The 23416-nt window shown below is 42.0% G+C and overlaps 1 protein-coding gene across 1 annotated transcript; it reads left to right on the forward strand.

Annotated features, from left to right (window-relative positions):
- Nucleotides 1-1498: 1498 nt before the first annotated feature.
- MCOLN2 (mucolipin 2) lies at nt 1499-20864 on the forward strand. The gene is made up of 14 exons (XM_018561857.1): nt 1499-1568; nt 8245-8407; nt 8840-9013; nt 9405-9555; nt 10197-10290; nt 10368-10464; nt 11623-11722; nt 14122-14234; nt 14549-14698; nt 16104-16205; nt 16303-16425; nt 18540-18746; nt 20143-20276; nt 20622-20864. Exons 2-14 carry the CDS (start codon nt 8255-8257, stop codon nt 20656-20658), a joined length of 1635 nt encoding a protein of 544 aa, XP_018417359.1. The 5' UTR covers nt 1499-1568; nt 8245-8254; the 3' UTR covers nt 20659-20864.
- The last annotated feature ends 2552 nt before the right edge of the window (nt 20865-23416 follow it).

Genomic DNA, 23416 nt, shown 5'->3' on the forward strand with positions numbered 1-23416 from the left:
TTTTTTTTTTTTACACCTAATAGCTCAGCAATGGGCGCACAAAGTAAAATGGTATTTAGTCTATTGCTTTCTGGGAGTTTATATTCCAAATGAGGTTTAAAAGATAACTATGGGGTAAGTGTTTTCCCCCTTATCTCTTAAGGGTCGCGGGAGGACATAAACTAGAGTCCTCCCGTGACCCAAAGCTCAGTATATTGCGAGCTACAGCTTTCGGTATACTGAGACCGCCCCAGCCGTGACGGATCCCGACATTACTGTCAGAGATCCACCCAGCTGCGTGAGTGACAGCGGGCTCTGCCTATCTAGAGGCAGAGCCAGCTGTACCCGCCCCCTCCGCCGTCCATTCCGCCAGTCAGCGCTGGAGGATCAGAGCGGGGAGGAGGGGAAATCCCTGCGGGGAGCGGTGACTGACGGTCACAGCTCTCTGCAGGGAGATGATCGAAAAGTGATAGGGCGCCGGTATGTGTTCACTCACTCCCTGATCTATTGAGCCGACAGTTTCATTGTCACACGTCGGCTCGAACTATGAGGATGAGTGATTTTCACTCACCTCATAGTTCTCCTTTTAAGACTTTTATAGCTTTTTGGAAATGTTACATCTTGAGTGCAGCGCCTATATCCATGAGGAATTCCACCCTTGTGCACAGAATAAGCCGCATCCTCCATCATGAATGATATTCAGACCTGGCAGATAATTAGACTTCAGTGTGCGTTCACAGAGGTCAATGTGCGTTGACAGAGCTCAATACGCACTTCTGCCAAGTCACCAGTGTGACGGAATCCACAGCACCTCCAGTATAATTATTATATAACCCGGAATGTGTGCCAGGAAAAAGTGATACTGTCAAACTTTGATACATGCATAAAAAACAGTTACATACAGTACAATAAATCATTCCAATTGTTTATTCACATGATAAACAGCCTAGCAACCTTTCAATCTGAACTCTGGGAAAGCAAATCTTACCAAAATACATGAGCCATGTGTATTCTTCCTCGACTCTTGGTGAGCTTTGTGTATTTCTTCCAGATCTGTTCAGTCCAGTGTGAAACTTGGCGCTTCCTGTAATAAAGACCGGTCACAGCTGCTTTCTCTGCTTGTGCGGGGTGACTGGTCTTGTCTACGCCCCCCACCTACAGTTTCCTACAGTGGGAGTGGCCTGCTGGGGCCCTCCCACAGCTCTGCACAGGCTATATGCAGCACCGTGATGATGTCACTGCTAATTTTACATGGCAATATCTGGAGTGTGGTACACACACAGTGGCTTTATATCCTCTGTGACTATTGAGGAATATACAGTACTGTATATAAATGTTTTTGCTCCTAGACTTCAGCTTTAAAGCTGGGCGGACCAATCCAAGGAACATGTAACTTTATTTGGAATGTTGCGTGACATCTCAGATGGCTATTAAACTTTAACCCTTGCAGTGACAAAGTTCTTGTAATGAGTAAATCTTGAGTCACGTGATCTGAATTGGGGTAAAGTCAGCATTTTGGTCACGGAGCTCAGAGCACTGTCTACAGCAGGCGTCGGAGGAGCAGAGATCATCCTGGAGGGACAGAGAGGGTAAATTTGCTGATGGTTTATTTTTTTTTATCTCCGAAGGTTTCGTCAGCTAATATATGTCAGGAAATACTGAGGAAGTTGTTAAATATATTACAGACATCTGCAGATGCATTGCTAATGATCACAGAAACGTTAGTGAAAGGGAGCACCCGAGTTTGTGGACAATGCATTTTAGGAAGGGGCATTTGTTCTGTGCTTTGTAATGTTGTTTTTAGAATGAATGGGACCAGATTGGACTGGCATAGGGAGGGTGAGCTGCTTTATACTTTCTTGCTGTCGTGCTTGGGGCTAAAGCAGAACTCTGAGTACCTACAGTTGAACGCCAGGGACAAAAAAATTATTCATGGAAGAGGTGGAATGCAGGCAACCCACATCCAGTATCCTTCACTGTGTGCACTGTATGAGAGACGGCTTATGCAGAATATAGTGCTGGTCTTCTCCTGGTCCTGCATAGCACTTGATGTTGGGAGGGGAGCCACAACTGGCAAGAGTTCAGGAAAAAAAGTAGTCCTTAATATCAGAACTGGCAGGGCTTTAAGGTAATGACCTTGACTCTAGCTGCCTAAAAAGCTCTCCACCCCCCCTTCTTGACCTTCAGTGGTTGTGGTAGTTTTTTTGATGGCTACTTCCAGCTTTGGTTTTTGCTACCTATTGTGTACAACCAGGGGCGGATTTCCCACAACGCCAACCAAGGCCCGGCCTTGGGGCAGCAGGGAGTGGAGTAGCAGCAGGGGTGTGGAATTCCTATCTCCCGATGCCCAGGCCATGCAATTCCGGGCACTGGGCGTGTAGTTGTTTTCTACATTTAGCCCTGCTTTGGTCACTTGTTTTGTACAAGTGGTCCCGGCGATGTTGCCGGGACCACTTGTATGCAGGTCTGCCATTCTCCAATGGGGGGAGAGGGGGGGTTTGGCGGGTTAGGAACCTCAAATGGGGTTTGTGGTAGTCAAATGCCTGTCCTGCAGTCATGGTATGGATGCATATTCTGTTTCAGATCAAGGTTCTAGTGTGCTTGGTGACTGAGACTGGCACTCTTCCTACTTGCAAAAATGTTTGGCTTGTTAGAGCCCGATGATGCAGAGCTGTGCTAATGTGATGTGAGCATTGCTCTCTGCTGAATTGCACAGAGATTGCAGGACCCATTGTGACACACACTTGGGGTGGGCCCATGAAACCCTACTCAACTCGCAGTATGTCCTCACCCTTTTTTTTTTTTTTGTACCTGCTGAGGGACATGAAAGAAGTCCAGAGTTACGATGTAAACGATCCTAATTCAAGAACGCTGTAGCCTTGCCCTTTTGTCCATCTTTACAAAGAAGAAAAAAATCTTTTGCAATGCCCCTCGTTTGGAAGGACAGTCCCTCGTTCAGACTTTAATTGCCCTCTATTTCTTGAATGCATTCACTGTATCCTTTGTTAGTCTGCTTTGTAAATGTTTACATTGCATATTATCAAACAGTAGACTAAAGGACTGGAACTATGGTTGCTCTCGTCTATATGAAATCATGGGGGCTATAAACACTCAGCTTATGCTTTGTTCAAAGCAGTGGTGGTCCACATACTTGATATAGGGGGTCTCCTAACATCACCAAAGAGCAGAACATATTATACAGTGAATGTAATGCTACAGAAAGCTGAGGGAGACTAAAGATGTGCAACAGAAGATGGTCAGAGATACTATAGGAGTTGTTGGGAGACTGGAGACATGCTTCAGTAGACATTCGGGCTGGAGACCAATGGCATGAGACTGTCCCACGGGTATAACTGTCCCACTTCCCCAAGTGTGCTTCCTACATCCCTTATGAATTAGTTCTGCCACGGTCGATATTTCTAAGACAGCCTAAATAAAATTTTTACTTTTACTGGGTTGAGCAGGCATCAAAATAGACCACTGTCTGCAGGGGTTCCAGGGACGCACAGTAAGGGCCAAAAGGGCTGCATGAGGTTGAATGTCACTGTCCCCACCTCATTCAATTACAGGATACTAGCTCAAAGGATTTTGAGCAGGATTAATACTTATCTTTTGCACTTCTCCAACTGATATAAGAAAATGATTTAAACTGCATATTTAAAAGACCAACAGGGAGCAAATCTGAGACTCTAATTTTTAGGGTTTACACACACTTAGTACTTTCTGTATCTAAACTGACCACATAACACTTCATATGCCCCCTCATGTGTTGGCACATTATTTATTAGAGTAGTGGTCACCAAATGGCAGACAGCGGTCCGGACACGGACAGTGTAGCATTTCTGTCTGGATTGTGTTTGCCTTTCTGCTCTGGCTTATGGCTGGCTGACCGTGCATACACCGGCCTCCAAAGCCAGTGCATCCACTTCCAGCCTTAACCCAGCGCAGGCCCCACCTCTGCTTCAGTCATTAGCTGCTAGACTCTGGCTTCTCAGCAGCCAGTGATGGCAGGCAGGGTCGGCTCCTCAACTGCAAGTGATCTGGGTCACTTGTACTAGCCAGGATAATGCCGCTCCCGCCATGCACCTTTACCCCTCCCCCCCCTCACCGTGGTGTTCAGATACTCCGCTCCTCGGTGGGGGCCCGGGACAACAGCAGGACAGTACTAGGATGAAGAGCAGGAGCAGACCGGGCAGCGCTTCATGCTTCAGCTGTGAGAAGTTGGTTGAAGTGCTGGGTAAAAAAAGTGACGCACATTCCTGTGTTAGAGGTGCAGGGGTGATGTCTCCATAAAGAGAACCTGTCGCCTCCAAATACTATTTCATAGGGGCTTGTTGGCCCATGTGTGATAGAAAAAGTTAGGTAAAAAAAACAGTGACAAAACAGTAAGAAATAATAAAATAAAGTATGAAATAAAAAAAGGTGATCAGTGTAAAAAATAATAAAAAAATTAAAACCAACCCTGCTGCCCCTGCCATCTGATATGAATGAACACATGCATATAAGGCATGTACGTGTATGTAAACGGGAGGGCATTCATACAAAAAAAATAGTGTGATGTGCTGAGATCAGCACATTAGTACCAGCAGCTGTGCATTGTAGTACAGCTGCCGATGTGAATGCAGTCCAAATGGCGGACCGTGGTACGGGCCCTAACTAAATGACTGTTCTGTCCAGACCGCAATACGGACCACGGCTCAATAAAGATTTTACTTACCGGACCCCCTTATTCACTGCCCCTGTTCTAGAGAGTCAAGTCCTAGATGGTATTGCTACTCACTGCAAAAGAAATGGGCTAGAAGTGCATTACTGGTTCTTATATTGTAAAATACACAGTGAAGGGAAGTTATCAAAACTGGGGCAGACAAAATCTGGAGCAGCTGTGCATGGCAACCAATCAGCTTCTCTCTTTGATTTTCAAATCTTAACTGTACAAACTGAAGAGAGAAGCTGATTGGTTGCCATGCACAGCTGCTATAGATTTTGTCTGCTCCAGTTTTGATCAAGTCCCCCCTCTGTGTTTATGTATTTAATTCAGGGCCGCACAACTCAACTAGTCTTTCATACAACCCATGCCTTGGGAAATATCTCAACTCCCAGGTATGTGTAGTTATGATTTATAAATACTCAAGCGGCTGAATGGCACCAGTATCCCCACCATGTCCTTATGTGGCTCCTCTCCAGCCCGCCGCCCTCTAACGCAAACAAAAAGGCGCTGCTCCGGCGGTGAAGAATAAAGAGGCGTCTTGTGTGGATGCAGCATAGACAGATTTTATATGCAGCCCAGATACCTCAGTGGTAACTGAAGATGACTGGCCAATGGAATCTGAACAAAGTCTCCTCTATAGCTTCTAAGGGACAACTGTTTACAGATCTTCAAGCAGACATCAGAAATAAGTTGTTACCTGTGTATGTGTGCAATGGTTTGAGGGGGAAGCAGTCCGCTACAATGAACTTCTTTATTAAACTGAAGCATAGAACGTGTTTTGTTATATCCGTTTGGAAAGTGCAGAAAATGCCTGTGGATCCTACCAGAAATCCTGTTGGGATAGGAAGTGGCTAAAAGAGGCTACAGGCCATTAGTAGCACTCAAATGCAAAAAAATATTTGGGGGGTTATTTTGAGATTTATTTAATTTAAAGAAAAGAAAAAAAGCAATTGTTTGGCTTCCAGTTAAAGCTGAAGTTTAATCTGCTTATTTTTTGAGTTTCCTGGTTTTTTCCTTTCCCGCAACCTGCTAATGAAATTATTAAATAAACCCTTTCTGTTTTCATTGCATACCTTATTTTTGGGTTTCTGTGCTTCACTATGCAATGCAGGCAGATCATGACTGGTGGGAAGGGCCAGCAGGGTGCTGCACACGGCTCCCTGAAATAGGACTACAGCTAACAATAATTTTCATAATCTATTAGTTGCCCGATTTAATTTTTTTCAACTAATCGATTTTTTGTTTTTTTTCAAAAACCTTTACAGCAGAGAGAACTCCTTGTGTATCATAGATAAGCATGCATAAGACTAACATTGCACTACAGCTCAAAAGATATATCCGCACATTAGCATATGATGTTGCATTTCCAACAGGGGGGTCCTGATGTGAAGGGGGAAGCCTTTTTTGTGTTTTTGCAGGCGGTCCCCTTAAAATTCATATCTCAGGGTCTGGTATGGATTGTGGAGGGACCACATGTCATTTTTCACATTTACGTTTCTTACATTTTAGACCAGGGTACCTTGAGATTTTTGCATAGTTTTAAACATATTGCTGCAACAGAAGAGAGGTGGACAAACGCTGATCTAAAGGATGGAATGTTTTTAGTGCAATATAAATAAATTCGACAGTTAAACTGTGCATCCCCCTTTTTTTTCTTTCTGTAGCCCAGTGCAAAAAAAAAGACAATTTAGAATGAATGAGGGACAGTTGGGAGCTATGAACGTGTCCCCAACCACCTCATAACATGTCCACACATATTGGTGGTGTCAGGGGCCACAGCTGAAGCTTCCAATTGCTTGTAAGTTGACCAGAACAATTTTTGCTGGTTAAATTTAATAATAAGCCAATGATACTCTTCTGTTCAGCGCTACACAAATGTATAAAGTGTGTGTGTGTAATACACAATCTTAGACATGTAATTTTTTTTCATTCCTAATATCCATGCAAGTTTTAACTAAATCGGACATGTACTCTGGCCAGTCAGATTATTTTATTTTTTTTGGCTGTTGGCTGGTTGCATGTGACTTCCTGTTGTGGCTCTTTCCAAAACGAAAATTCGGACGAATACAAAATCTGAATTAACTTTCTCATCCGAAAAAAAACTATAGATAAAAATCCGAATCGATCTCAAACAAAGACACATTTTTTGCAGGGGTTACTTGTCTAGAAGATATATTGTCACAGAGCTGGCTGGCAGGACGATGAAAGTGTGCAATGATTGCCAGAAAGACAAACAAATGTCAGGTGACTGTCTGTCCTGAATATCCGGGTTGCTGCGTTCATCCAGAATGCAGTTTGCCTTTGCACAGAATGTAATCCGTCCGGTCTTTCTGCCAACCCTTCGCCCCTTGTTCTTCCCATATTCATAAAGTGGGTATGGCCCGGAGCTGGCTGTATCTGCTGTGCAAACATCTGAACTTCTATAGTGCGTCATGTTATTCTCCTAACGATCCTCTCTCCGATTCCCGATCCTGAGGATGGACATGGTATTCGTGGAGTAAGTGTAAAGGCGGCCACAGTCGTATCAATATGATTATTCAATTGATCGTTGGATGCAGAAGAAATTATCAAACTGAATAAGAACCGTAAACCACAGACGTTCTGGTTCATCGATTCAGCAAGCTCTCAGCAATTTTGGCACGGTCAAGTCAATTGACTGTGGCAGACTTCTGTCAACCGCTTTTAATAGATCAAGTTAATGTGTGTATGTGTGTGTCAGAAAACATTGCAATTCACAGTTTAAATGATCACTCTTTAATATATCATTTGTGATGGATCATATGTTGCTCTGTTTTTTTTTAGAGATGTCTATCAACGCAACACATACAGTGTAGATTGGAAAAAAAATTTTTTATATTTTTTATTTCATATTTTGATTTTATGATCAATTGTTTGTACCTTGATCAATCACAAATCAATAAGTATTTAAAAATATCTATCGTTAAATGATTTGCCTGCATGTGTGTGTGTGTAAGGATTTGATGCTGCCGACTTGCAGAGTACAGGCCAAGAGCAGAATACCCGCCTGTTGCTGGCAAGTGAGATTCCGCAGCATTTTGGCCTGCAAGGTTACAATGAAGCAGGCAAGAGGTCTCTTCAAGGATCCTATTGCTTGCTGGGAACATTGATTATCTTTTTCCCATTGAAAAGATATCTTCTTCCTGTTGAGTCTACAGGACAGGAAGTGAAGGGAGATCTCTCGAATGAGACACATGTGGAAAAAAACTGACACCAGTTTAAACTCTTCCCTGCTGCAAAAAAAAAGCAGGGCAGTCCACTCCCCCGATCTCCTCTCTTCCTTCCTCCCCCTTCTCAAAGCTAGTAGATGGGAGAGATGTTGGTGACTGCTCTGTCCCTTGTGATTTTTGTATTGGACAGGTAAGCCAAGCTGAGAGAGTTGGAGCCCACTGTTCGGGAACAAGACTGTAACTGCTTGGGATAAAATGTAAAGAAATACTTTGCAGTGCAATGTAAATTTGTTTTATCTGGATTCAAGTTGGAAAAAAATTGAGTTTAATGCTACTAGAAGGTCTTTAACTATTGAATTTATTTTTCAGGGTGTCTTCTATGGAACCGGAGGAGCTGGAGAGGAAGGGTGTAAAGTTAAAGGAAGATCTGAAGTTCTATTTTATGAGCCCATGTGACAAGTACAGGGCTCGGCGCCAGATACCCTGGAAACTGGCCTTGCAGGTTCTCAAAATTGTTATGGTGACAACACAGGTGATAAAGATAATTTTGTATGACTTTTTTGAGCTAATTTGAACACTTCTGATCAGCAAGTAGCCGGCACTGCACTAGGTTTTGTGACGGCTTTCCTCAAGATTTTGGAGTTTTTTCTTTGGACATGTGTACCCATTCAGCCCAAAAAAGCATTTGTGAGGTCAGGTACTGATGAGTAGACCCGGCCCACAATTGGCATTGCACTTCATCCCAAAGGTGTTGGGTTGAGGTCAGAAGTTTCTCCACAACAAACTCCTCAAACCATGCTCACTGGAGTTCCTCCACACCAAACTCCTCAAACCACCATACATGTGCTGCAAAAAACACAGCTCAATGGACATGATGTGAACAAATCCTAAACGCTCTGCACATTGTTGTCTTTATAGGTAGTTTAAACTGATCTGAATTGATTGGTTTCTTTTTTTTTTCCAGCTGGTCCTGTTTGGTTTGAACAATCAACTAGTGGTTTCCTTCAAGGAGGAGAACACAATGGCCTTCAAACACTTGTTTCTCAAAGGATATACTGGTATAGATGAGGATGACTACAGCCTCACAGTTTACACTCAGAAGGATTTCTACAAAAGCATATTCTATGTAATTGACCAGGTACATAAAGTGTGACATGAGATACTACATGTTGTTGGGGCTGTATGGACATTTCCTTTTATGGTTCACAAACAAAGGCTCCTTGTATGCTGTCCATAGACACCTCGAAATTTGTCCATTTCCTGCTGGCTGGTCACTGTTTTTAGGTATTCAGGCAGCCGCAGGTGCTACAGCTGCTTAATGCAATAGGCGCCAGCGGTGATCCTTCCATCCATTATGTTTAGCATGGGATGTGGGGTCTTGGCAGCGCTGGAAAATAAGTTGGGGGTGGAGAACATTTTAAGATTCTTATGGTTTATTTATTTTTCTTGTACCCACCTTTTTATTTTGCAAAGACAATGGACTCCCTAGTCTTCCTGGTCTTTTACTCCTGTTTTCTGTCTTGTGATAGTACCGTCAGATTGGCAACCTGTCACTTGGCACAGTTGGCTATGAAAATGATGAGAAGAGGAAAGGGCTGAAGATCTGTAAGCAGCATTATCACAGAGGGTCCATATACCCATCCAATGACACCTTCTATATAGACCCCACTGTGGAGACAGGTATTTTATGTTGGTTTACTAGTGAAATCACTTTCATGTTTCAGTTTCATGTTTTCACAATGTGGAAAACGTTTCTATATGCCTTCCCACTCCAGCCAAAATATTACATTTTGGACGTAGAGGGGAAGCGAGGTTTGTCAGGTTTTATTGCTCTCTATTTCCTCATCTTGTGTGGTTTCCAAGCACTTCCTTTCTCTGAATATAAACCCAGAAGTAAGTGGAAATCTTCCCAAAATGAGGGGACCTTTGACGGCTGAACACGAACGGGTGTCTCCAATGGAAGATATCCCCTCCTGTTCCAGTGGCAACTGTATAATTTTGCATTCCTCCATACTTTCTTACTCATTGAAAATGGCTAACAGGTCAAATAGTGACAAGAAATGCCCCAAATGGGAACCCAGATTGCCAAAAAAATTGACAGAAGTTCTAACACAAATCTAAAAATATTTAAGCTGGAGTTTTACTTTAATAGCACTGCCAGGCTGCTGCAAATCTGCCACAGCTGCTTGGACTTTCTTTAATATGGCATAGTCGATGGTTGTTTACTGCAGCCTGGCCTTGCAAACGTCCTATTCACAAACACACACTCCATTGTGTGTCAGTCCGCCAGTCTGTGCTCTGATGTCCCTCTATGATTTCAGAATGTCTGCACCTACCCCAGGAGCTGCTGATGACCAACCACTCTCATGACTTTCTGCTAGCCAACTCCTCCTTCTTCAACCTGGAGTTCTACAGGTAATGAGTTCTTGCCTCTTCTTGCCGAAACTCTTTAATATCGGTCGTATAAAGTCTACCATCTCTTATCATTGCAGGCTTATTAAAGTGGAGATCTCCTTCAGGCTGAAAGGCATTGACCTGCAAACCATACGAGTCCGTGAGCTGCCGGACTGCTACATGTTTCACAACAAGGTGAGTGCTTGGTGTATTTTTGATACGGAACCTGTGTGGTCTTGAGACGCCCGCATAGCACTATTTCTTTTTGTATCGAAAATGGTTGTAAGCTGTTCTTAAAAGTTTGAATGCCCTGGTCAAATTTCACCTTCAGCTGATCAAAGTGAAAGAAGTCAACACAACTTTTCCCCTAGTTTTAGTGGGAATGTTTTAAACAAACCCCACCCCCTTCGCCCCTTTCCATTCAACCACTACACTCCCAGGAAGATCTTCTACCAGGGATTCCTGCCAAGAGTGCAGTGCCCACTACAGCTGGAATTTGGTTCAATGATTCCACACACAGGCCTCCTAAAGGGTTTATGTTGATAGGCAAATGCTGCATGCTTAAAAATAAATTTTATTAGCATTTGAGGTGATGCCTCTAAATTTCATGTGTCTTCCAGTTGACTAACTTCTAAGCCCCATCAACCTGCTTCAAGCTACTTTTGTATTCCTACTGACTTGTATAGAGTGGGGGGGGGGAAGCAAGGAGGCTTCATATTGCACAGCTGCAAACTTGGATCAGAGTCATCTTGATCTTTGTAAAGCTACCTGCCCTGCTTCCAAATTCATGTGCAACTCGCTTATATTTTATGTAATAACTTATAGACATCTGGTACACTTTGTTCCTTCAAGATTTGCCTAAAGTTTTAGAACACCTACAATCTTTTCTATGAAATATATCACCTAAACATCTTGGGTTGCTGCACACAGTGGCTTAGATAGGGATTTCTTTGGTAGTGTCATTTATTTCAGTACACCTCCAACCCCCAATCTAGAAACCTAGTGCAGGTTCTCTTTCATGGTAGTGCATGGTTCTGGATAACCTGCAATGCTCGGTTAAATTTGATGGGACCGCTTTATTGAAAAGGTAATAGGTGATAAGTGCTCTTTAGTACATTTTATGTTCGGTTTATGTTAACAATATACAGTAGTTCCTTCTAGAAGTCATGTTTGGACTTGTGGAAATGCGTTTTCAAAGAATACAATCATAAAGAGTTTGAATAATTTATCAGGAAGTGTTTTCCAGCTACTTGACACATTTAGCGCTTTATTGCGTCGCATTCCATTGATATATTTAGCAGTTTTAAACCGTTGTTAATTATGTTTCATCTTTATTTCCTTGTTTGCTTACAGATAACGTTCAATAACCAGGCTCATAGTGGAAAGGTGAAGATCTTCTTTGACAGTGATGCTACTATTCAGGACTGCAAGGACTGGCATATATCTGGTTCCAGTGAGTCGAATCATGAAATGACTGTACTCTGTTACAAGCACACTATACATGATATTCATTTTTCAAGCTGAATCAGAATAATTCTAGACCAGAAAATTTGTAATACAATGTACATTGTAAATGTTTGATTCTGCTGGCAGAATTCTCACATCAGCCAACATATCAACTATGTGCCCAGAAATAAAGAGAACCTGTAGTTTTAAATGAATATGTTCAGGGCATTTGCGAACAGCATTCTTTCAAAATGTAAAAGAAGAATAAGCCCCCCCTTTGTAAGAGTGGGAATCAAGACATTGACCATTGTTGACCATGGAATTAACTTTTCATGTCCCAGTGGCAACTGCCATAAGAACAGGGGACAATCTCCCCAACAGGCACACATCAACAAGCAATCCACACAGGGCCGGATTTACTCTCTCTGCTGCCCCAAGGCCAGGTTCCTCAATGCGCCCCCCTACCTGCCAACCCACCAACCCCCACATTCATGTGATCTCTACAACATCACCAAGATGTACAAAAGCTCTGCTTGCCCAAAGCAGAGCTAAATGTAGAAAATAACTACCTGACGGGTGTGACGTACGTCCGGCCCGAACCCGCTGTACGTCAATCCCACGTGACTATACACAAGTCTGAACCGAGCGTTGCAAGGACGTGGCGATACCACTCTCAGCCTCACCCTGCGCAGAGATTTCCCAGCTCGCAGGACACAATCTCAGGCCCTCAGACTGAGAGCGATTGTCACCAGGGTTGGTTAACTCTGCAATTAACCCTTTACCCACAAACGTTCACTGCCACCATGTATTTTTCGGAATACAAACCGTGCCCAGCAAATGCTGCGACAATTTAAACACTTAAACAATGCCTGTGATACTGCTGTCCTCTCAGACAGGAATATGACAGGATTCACTGTACTGTAGCGCTCTTCAGAGGCAAGGATACTTTAAGTTCGTATTTAGAGCGTAAAGATAAGCTTAACGATTTTTAAGATCGTCCTTTAATAAAAGAAACGGTGCCGAAAATATACAGAAAAAGATTTAATAAAAAGATATATATATATATATCAAAATAAAAGGAGAATATTTAACTCTGTCAGAACTCACAATTCCAGGACTGTTAGAGTTAAATAAGCGAATGGGAAGTCTGCAGGGCTCTTCTTCAAGCAGACTTCCAGCAGATAATGTCCAAAGATTAAAGAGGAACTCTTCTGCGATGTTAAGACTTCTTCTAGTTCCTTGATGTTCTCAAAAGGACAAGAGCCACTCTAGTTGCCTCGACAGAATATTTTATAAGCCCCTTCTGGAGGGTGTCCCGGAGCCGGCCCCCAGGCAGGGCTGGGGAGGGAAAGCAGGCAGAGGATGAACCTTTAGTTTACCTATCCCCACCCAATTCCAAATTAGTAAAATGTAGCTTAATTTTCAAACTCAGGTTTTATGACTTTAGGGAGAATGCGGGGATCACCGTGGTCACCACCATCTTCCAGACCTGCTGGTTTATATTACTGTCCAATGGTAATGGATGGGTGCCTAGTGCCATGCCTTTAATTAATGACAGCCATAAAAGGCTTAGAGAGATATTTTGGAATTTCACTAGGACTGGGCAATAAAAGATCACAGCCAGCTAGCAAATCTCCTGTTCTGTGAAATAACTGAATCCACATGCAGAGCAGGCTTTGAATAGAACACTTCTAAATACCATTAAAACCTTTTGTTTAAGGGACCAAGTACCAGGTCTGCCTCACCTATCCTTTGTTTTCATATTCAATTTTTATTATTTCAAAACAAACAAAAAATAACTTTTAACATATAGTCGTTCTACATCAAGGTACATCTAAACAGTTCATATCCTACATTAAGTGTCGGCGGGCAGTCCTCACTCCCGCCCGGTCGTACTGCCGACCTGCGGAGTGGTACTGTCCATCGCCTACCTCGTACAGCAACTGTTACCATAGTATCAATGGAAAATAAACACTAAGAAAAGGAATAGAATATCCTGACCCTTCACAGCATTGTGTTTATTACCTAAATAGGTGCACATTAAATGATGGCTTTTGTCTATGTCAAATGAGGCTGCCATCCATTGAGGAAGGCTGACACCGCCCAATTGCCATAAGCAGTGCTACCCCATCGTTACACGGCAGTTGCTAACTTCTCTGCAGCATGGCACAGATTGAATTTGCCACCATGGAAGCAATTCACTGGGCAACATTAATATTACATTGTCTGAAAAGAACTCTGATTTACCTGTACCAACAATTTGTGGAAAAAACTACACATGGAGAAACTAATCTTTTTCAAAAACTATAACAAGAAAAATTAGTTTACATTTCAAGACGTTATTCTATATGAAGCGGATTTCTTGCAAAGGGAACATCACAGATCATAGTTTTGATTCCCTTGCAGTTCAGAAGAACACTCACTATATTCTGGTGTTTGATGGCTTTGTTATCCTGACGTGCTTGACGTCTCTTATTCTGTGTACGCGATCCATTGTCCTGGCTATAAGACTACAAAGGGTAAGTACAGTTTTTGAGTCAACTTGCTGTCAGATCATCTTTTCTGAGCACACCTGAATTTTCAAAAATTCCTAGGTGCCTTTTTTTAAATGGTTCCTGGCTGTCATGCTGAGACAGTGGTTTCTGAACTGACTATTCCCACTGTCCTTTGTCAAACAACATCAAATGTTATTACAAAATTGTAATGAAATTTCACATGGACCAGAGATCCCTTCTAACTTGCTGGCTTGTCAGAATTGTAGATAAAACCTTCAGCACAAGAGGGCAGCAAATCCTAATTTTTTTTTCAATGCGTTCTTTGCTTTTTATTGCAGAGGTTTGTAAATTTTTTCCTGGATAAATATAACCGACACGTCTGTTCAGCTGACCGGCTGGAATTTATCAATGGCTGGTATGTCATGGTCATTATCAGCGATTTGATGACAATCATTGGATCAGTGATGAAGATGGAGATCAAGGCCAAGGTAGGATTATAAGATTGCTGCACTGATATTTGTCTAACATCCAGTGGAACTTTATATGCCCTCTCTTCACCCTTAAGTTTTAGACATGTGAGGTTGTGATTTGGCCTCAGAAGGTCCATCAGCTTGCTAGAGCCCAATTCCAGCCAAAATATGCTTTAGAACATTTGTATGGACTGTGAAATGGGTGAATTCTACACTATTCATACAAGTGTTTGAAAGTAGGTGCAGGTACTGGTTGGCTGAAATGCATGAAGTGTAACTTAGTGGAGGTTCACTCCAAATTCAAATGAAAACCAGAATGTCTAACTAGTTCTTAAAGTGTATCTAAGCCAAGACCAAAAATGTAATGTATTGCGGCTTACCTGTCCTCCAATGTGACTGCTGTCTTCGTTTTTATTTTTCCTTTTATTTTCACCTGGTGATTCCGCCAGTAACCCACTTCCTGTTCTAGAGTGACAACGTTCACTCGCCATAATGTATCTATAGAGAAGAAGCTTTGTCTCTACAGGACAGGATTGCAAACTTTTTCCCATCTCCTCTTCTCCATAACCTAGATGGGAGGGACTCTGTAGTCCTCAGGGATAGCTGGGAACAGTGTAATTGATAAGAGTGTGCAGCACAGGAAATGATCAGTTGACAAGATTTCACTTGTACTTGTAGAATAGGTTTAGCAAAACACCTTCAATGGCTGAAAAGACCAAATGAGAGAAGTCCATTATTATGGATTACATACTCTTTAACTGGCAGAAATCATTTTGGCATTGTCTGTAACTAAGAACAAGATGGTTTTTCTAATTATTGACCATTTCAAATGGGGAATCCCAGTAGACATTAGCAGAAGTTAAAGATGAATTCCGGAATGAGAATTAGAGCATCTTAGCCGGCAGCCTTTATCCCTTGAGCAAACTTTTCATTATAACTGGAGTGCTTCTTGGAACTCTACGTATGTTAACCCCCCCCTCTTTTTCCCCTGTGTCCACTTGATATGAAAGTTGATATTAAAGTTCTAAGGCAGCCGCTGATGGGGAATTTAATGGCCTCCACCCAAGACTGGTATTAAACTTTTGAGAAATCAGAAAAGTATGTTGGCGCTATACAAATGCAGAAAACAATCTATTTACTCACTGAGTACCAAGAACAACTTGCATCAGTGCCTGCTCCTCCATGGAGCTCGCAATCTAACATACACCTACATATGTCGGGGCATACTTGGGTCAAAGCTAGTTACCATAGAAGTGTGTTTTTGGATTGTTGGAGGACTTTGCTTGGCGGAACTGTCCTATAGTGTAGGGGATAAATAGACATATAACATTGTTTTGCAAGAACTTCAGAAATTGTTTGGTATCTGGGCTACAAAGGGGCTTCACATTTTCCTGGTGTCTTACAAGCTTTTGTTCCTTCCTAGAACTTGAGCTCGTATGATGTGTGCAGCTTACTCCTTGGATCGTCCACCTTGCTGGTTTGGGTCGGCGTTATTCGGTATCTGGGCTACTTTCAAAAATATAACGTGAGTGTGTATCTTGTCTAGATACTTTACAGGCATTGCCGATAAGTTATTGGATCATCACAACTTGCTTCATTTCTGTATTCGGTCTTCTCTTCAGGTTCTCATCTTGACCATGCAGGCGTCCTTACCCAAAGTCTTACGATTTTGCTGCTGCGCCGGAATGATCTACCTTGGGTACACCTTCTGTGGCTGGATTGTGCTAGGACCATACCATGAGAAGGTAATGGGGAGCATTTTTTTTTTGTGTGATTATTCTCCATTTCAGTATATTTATTGGAGTTGGTAAATAACAAAACATAGATTTAATAAATAGGAGCAAACAATTAGCCATCGTGAAAAGCAACATCATCCATTAATTATTAAATCAAGAACAGGATGAAGAACTCAAAGTGTTAGATGATCCAAAAGCGGGCGCCAGACATACTTCCATGAGCACCAAGAGAGAGGCATTCACTGAGAGATATTTTCAGAGAGAGGAGTAGAGCAAAACAAGAAGAATAGAAGATGAAAATGGATAAATAGAAAGTGAGTAGTAGAGTGGAAAGCAGCAGTCTCTGATAACAGTGAAAAGGGATATGTAAGTAGGTGCGCCATTACAAGAGCGGGAATATCGAGTGGTTTACATCGGGAAGGGCTAGAGGGATCAATGGTGTCCAAACCTTTTTCAGTTTTTTTTTAAAGGTGTCTGTAAGAATACTAGTAATCTATTCATTCACGAAGAATCCCTGCATGCGCTCTTTAAATTCCTCATACGGAATGGTTTTGGTTTTTCCAGGCGTGAGCAATAGTAGGGTTCAGGCTTTAAGACTTCACCACTAAGGTATCGGTCCCTTTCCCTGATTATAAAGAGTTGCAATTGCTGCCATAATGTAAAGTGCTATAATTGTTTTCCCGGAAGTAGGCAAAGCACTCGGTAGACATAATATGGTCAACTAAAGATTAATTTCATCCGGTTTGGCTCATTTGTTGAGTTTGATGTTCCTCATAAAAAAACAAACAAATCCATGTCATTCAAGAAATACAAAAGCTGACCTCTTTCTAAAAATTCTATATGGTGGTATCTCTTTGGCTTCAGTACTTTTGGTCATGGACAGCTCTTAATAATGAACTGTGCTCCTTACTGCTGGGGGAGCTTTTGGCAGATGTAGCTCTGTGCTTGCCTCCTCCAGTGCTGACAGTTCAGTTACTTTCAGTGCTGCACCATTGGCTAGGTGCTATTTAAGGGCTTGAGTATGTCTGTGACCTCTTTAGCTGTCCATGCTTTTCTCTATGTAGCGCTCCCTGGGACTTCTAGGGGCAGGAGGAGCTGACATTTCACCCCAGGGATGAGTCCTTGGCTAGAATGTTGGATGACTCCCAAATGCACAAGAATGATGGAATTTGTAGTTTCACCATTGTTGGGAGTGCCGAGGTTGCCAACCCTACAGGCAATAATGCATCTTCTAGTACGCACTATAATAATAGATCTTCTCCATGTACTGTACATTACCCCTTGTGCTTGCAGGAGATAATCGCATTGAAGGTTTAAATTATCTCTAATTAAAGAAAAGGAAGGAAGATGTGCCTTTCACCCAAATCCCAGCCGTGAATTCCCAGTAGAGCAGTAAATGGTGTGCTCTATTAAGTCTCTTGTCCATTAGTCCTTAATTGGAGGATTCTCTGCACTACGAGTGACTAACTCTTCTAATCCAATCCAATCTCCAGACCTCCTAATGATCTATACATTTCCTACACCCACCCAGTGTATAGGTTAATGCTAAGATCCATCCCAAGAGATCATTTTGGAGAAGGCCGTGTTTTTTGGGTTTTTCTCCTACACTAATGCGCCTTTTCAGTCCCATAATGTTAAATAGCAATAAGAAAAAATGCATTTTCCCCATTGCTGACCATTGTAAACAAAGGAAATGGAAAAATACAATGCAGATATATCAATTAAACACCATAATGCAACCAGGAGTTAAGACACAAGTTAACACACTATAACGCACAATAATGATGTTCAAATGAACATGACACAGAAACCAAATACAGCTTCAAATGTGTTATTAAGGCCTAAACAACTTAAACAGGAAATACAATTAAAGGAGAGTTATGGGGAGAGTGAAATACACTCATCCCCATAATTAGAGCCAGCATGTGACACAAACTGTCACACTTCAGCTGTATAGATTCAGAACTGAGCGATCACATACCGACGACCAGTTCCCAATCTTCTCCCTGCAGAGAGAGGTGACTGTCAGATTTCCTTTTAGTGTGCTGCGGTTTGTTAATAACTGGGGATCCATCCATGTGGGAATTATTCACAATTGTATTTTTATAAATGTATTTCCTCAGTTTGAAGATCTGAACACAGTAGCCGAGTGTCTCTTCTCGCTGCTCAATGGGGATGACATGTTCGCCACGTTTGCACAGATCCAGCAGAAGAGCACCTTGGTGTGGCTCTTCAGCAGACTTTACCTTTACTCCTTCATCAGCCTCTTCATCTACATGATCCTCAGCCTGTTCATTGCACTCATCACTGACTCCTATGAAACCATTAAGGTAAGACAGAGTGTTTTATCCTGTTAATGCCAGAAATGGTAAATCGAGAGGAGAAATTGGGGGAAGGCGAGCTTTTTAAAGATGACTTTTTTTTTCTAAGGTGGCTGTGGTTCCATTTTGTTCGTAGAGACACTGTTGGAGATTGTGTGCACCGGCATGGTTGGTTTTGACATTCTAAATGAGGATAATGCTTGGTCTTTAAAGGAATTTTGAACTAATTATTTGCCTCTTCCTTCAGTTGTTGGGGCCAATGAAGACAAAGTAGAGCAGTTTACCACAGTGCGCACCAAACTTAAAATTAGATTGCTATAGAATGTTCCTCTTTTCTAAGCTTTTTTGATGACAAAATTGAACCGCTCTTTGTCCCGTTAGCAATATGGTGGCCAAGACCAGAAGGATGCTAATAGGAGGAGAAAGCAGAGAGATGAGCTCATCACTGTGCTGCTTCTCCTTTCACTATCCAGTCATAGGCTGGGAGCAGGTCCAGGATGACCCGGGCTTAGAGGAAGTTGATTTAAAAGAGAACTATGGGGTAAGTGTTTTTCCCCATAGTTCTCTTAAGCGTCACGGGAGGACATATACTAGCGTCCTCCTGTGACCCAAAGCTCAGTATATCGTGAGCTACAGCTCGTGGTATACTGAGACTGCCGCAGCCGGGACGGATCCCGACATTACTGTTGAGATCCACCCAGCTGTATGAGTGACAGCTGGCTCTGCCTATAAAGAGGCAGAGCCAGCTGTGAGCGTCCCCTCCCCCGTCCGTTCCACCACTCAGCGCTGGAGGATTGGGGAGGGGGGGGGGAATCCCTGCGCGGAGCCATGACTGACAGTCACTGCTCTCTGCAAAGAGATGATCGAGAAGTGAACGAGCGATGCTATGTGTTCGCTCACTTCCCGATCTATTGAACCGAGGTGTGATCGTTTAATTGTCACCGTCGGGTCGAACTATGAGGGTGAGTTATTTTCACTCGCCTCATAGTTCTCCTTTATTGACACTGCCATCAGATTGAGGACGTCTAGCAGCAGAAATTTAGCATTGCAGGGAAAATCTCTGGATTTAAGGTGAATATTGCAGCAAAATGAACTGTTTCATTTTATCATGGTTTAGACTGGAGTTCTGCTTTTGAGCACTTCTAGGTTACATTGGGAAAGTCATGGGGATTTATATTCTTCTTTTTTCCCCCTTTAATTACTAAGATCAAGGAGAGATAAAAAAACCCAATAAAACAACCACACCAAAAGCAAAAAAGATCATCGTAAAGTATACAAGATAACATACCTCTGCATTCCAAATTTGCTGAGAAGGTGGAAGATTACATTTTTACAGCAACTGACCTCCAAAGCAATAAAAGCTGCCATGGTGATTTCTAATTGTCTGATCTTACATTCTTCTTAGAAATATCAGCAAAATGGTTTCCCGATGACAGACCTGCATGAATTTCTACACAGCGGGGATGGCATATTGGAATGTGGACAGAAGTCAGAAAAGAGACAAGTGCACACCTTTCCCTTTATCTGCTGCTGCCCAAGGTCAGTCCTCAGGATATATCGGCTAGTATGAGGGGAAAATCTCTGCAGCTCTGATAGTATCGTATTATGTTACCTTGTGTTTGGTAGGGCGGGTGCTTAGAGGGCATGAACGGTCCAGATAAGTGTGTCTATGCAAATCTCCATCTTACCTTTTTAATAAAATATTTCTCTTGATGGTGGGACAGGCAGGAACACTTGGTGGTTGTGGCAGGCCTATGAATGGGGCGCATCCATGCTGCATGTGCATTTTCTTCCAGATCCATTGTTTCTTTAGCCTAACATTGAAAGTATATGTATGTTTCTCCTATTGGACAGATACAAAAAATCCTATTTTTTTTCCTCCAGACAAAGTGACGAAAATGACTTCATCCTTATAAACTGACGAAGAATCCAGTACGGACAATTAACTTATTTTCACAAAGGACATTACTGAGCTCTCTGGTATTGCACAGGGTGGGACACTACTAATGGACAGCTTGGAACGGTCTGTTCTTTTCTGAATTGCCTTCTAAGGGAAGGATTAAAGCTTTAGTAATTTATTTATTGTAAAACACAGTTGTGGTAGGCGGACTTGCTTCGGAGTACTGCTGGGGACCTAATGAGACAAACCACATATGATGAGTCATCATCCCCACCAATATATTCTATACACTATCAGCAAATGTATCCCATCCCAGTCACTCTGCAAACATTGGACTTCATTAAAAGGATCAGTCCAACTAAAACTGATGTTTTATTACTTGGAAGAGACCAGTAGGTTGCATCAAGAATGGTTTCTTTTATGAAGAGGGCTCTGGCAGGAAGATCTGTGCCCCATTTCCTATTTAAACAGGTGCAAATGACTTTCTCCCAGTTGTATTTGTCAATTCTTTACATTACATAAAATCTTCCCTTTAACTACGATCTATATTTTAATAATATAATTCTACATTTAGCATAATAAGACTTTGCATTCTGGGAATACACCCAATGCAGGTTTATGCAAGTATTGTCATATGTCCTTGTACAGCGGTGCACAGCCTTTCAGGTCTATAGACTGCTGTATGCAGTGCCTTGGCCTTCAAACAAACGCTGAAGGGGCACCTGGAGCAGAATTTTCTCCATGAAAGGTAAGTATTTCAGCCTTTTGTATTAGTTATCCATCCCAGCAAGGTTGTTAGCCATATGTTAATATAATAGTATAGGTCTGCTTTGGTAACCATGGCAAGCACACAAAGGTGCAGATTGATATCATATAAAGCAAGGCTCCTGCTTAGAGACAATGGGCAAAATTGACACCGTCCCCGATAGTCCCAATGCCACAGTAACATAAACCAATCCATACTCCTTCCCCGCTCCAGTAGTCCACCCTGGTTAAGCTCAGTTGGTGGGGCTTACATCGGTGGATGACGTCTCTGCCCCCTATGCGACTGTGTATGGGCCTGGCAATAGCAATAACTCACGCCTGAGCACTGTCACTTGGGAGTAGTCGCATGCCTCCACATACCTGGAAGCCCAACTCCCTTACAGCAAAGGAACAAGGGCTCTGATGGAGTACTGAGTTTTAATTGGTTGCCCCAGTGACCTGCTGTGATTGCCATTGTATTCAAGCAATAGGGTAGTGAAAAAAGTGGCGCTAGGACCAAAAACATATGTCCGTTCATACTCTCCAAGCTGGTGTTGGCTTATATTTTCCAGTCTGCACTGGATAATGAAATCTAGAACCTAGTTGCACCGCACAGCAACTCCATTTTCATGGCCAGTTTGTATTTTTTTTCCCCTCCAACTTTTGTAAGTTGGTCCCTGAAGTCTTGTATTCTTTCACGTGTTTTCTGCACTGTTTTTCTTTTTCAGGCCTTTGTGTTGTTTACAGAGACATCTTTATTTTTATGACCCTGAATAATTTATAAATTTGGCTAATTTTCCTGAAATGTAAAATGTTTATCGGAGGAGAGTAATAAAATGAAGATTCTTTAATATAATTCTGGTCAGTGTTTAAAGCAAGACTCAGACCAACACTTCTTTTTTTTGTTGTTGTCTAGATCTGGGAAGCCTTAGAACATCTCTTGGGTTTTATGGTTGTCTATATGAGACCATCAAGACGGTGGTTACATGAGATCCCACCAAGGGACCAATATAAAAACATTTGTTTTAATAGATTTTGGAAAATGTGGGGGTTGATTATTGACAGGTCTTCAGGGGATCACATTTTAGTAATTTTGGACCTCTTTCAAAACAGCTGACTTGACAATTTGTAGGCATAAAACTGGTAATCCTGACAATGACTGAGCAATTGTAACAATACCTTGGCAACAAACATTTAGTTGTGGCAATCTATGAAAAACAAATGGGATTTTATTACAATACTGACCGAAATCTGGGGAGTTCCCACCTATGGAAATTAAGGAAACCGTTGCCACTGGGACAAAAATGTTTCAAACACTAAACATGTTTTGGGCATTAAAGTGTATTAAAACCCAAAACAAGAATAAATATTTTGCAGATTAACAGTAAAGATGAACTTTACCCATATCTTCAAAATTATACCTTTTTAGAAAGGTTTAGTAATGACCATCTACGAACATGCTTATAGAGAATTGTCCACTTTTTATTTTTTGTATACTTTATTTTTCTTTTCTTCTCTAGTCCTTTGACAGTGCCCATTTTAACTAAGGTCAGGTTACTAGATATCGCTTTACTTCCTGGAACTCTGGCACATGTGACCATGCACATCATCTCAGGGGAGGAAAATGCCTTTCCTTGAGATCTCATGAGATTAAACATAAGATTTCCCAGTAATGCTTTGCTGACATAACCTTCCCAGGATGTAGCGCTTGGGCACAATTACATTATTTGTGCCAAAGTGGGCCAGGAAGTAGAAAAAAAAATGTAAGTAAAATAAAAATGTTTAGCTAATGAATGTAAGATTATTTTATATCAGCATGCAGTGCTGTATGCTGCTGTGGTATTATTATTATAATATATTTTTTATTTTTTTCAAAGGGGGTAAAGTTCCACTTTTAACCTGGTGATCCTGCAGTAACACACACTTTATGCCCTGTACTGTATCTATGGTGTACAGCATTGTCGCCCTAGGGCAGACTACAGTTTTGGAATGCACAGATACTGTTTTCTCGGTATCGGGTAAGAGAACAGATTTT

The sequence above is a fragment of the Nanorana parkeri genome, unplaced genomic scaffold, assembly GCF_000935625.1.
Source record: "Nanorana parkeri isolate BGI_ZX_2015 unplaced genomic scaffold, ASM93562v1 scaffold548, whole genome shotgun sequence".
Classification (NCBI taxonomy): Eukaryota; Metazoa; Chordata; class Amphibia; order Anura; family Dicroglossidae; genus Nanorana; species Nanorana parkeri.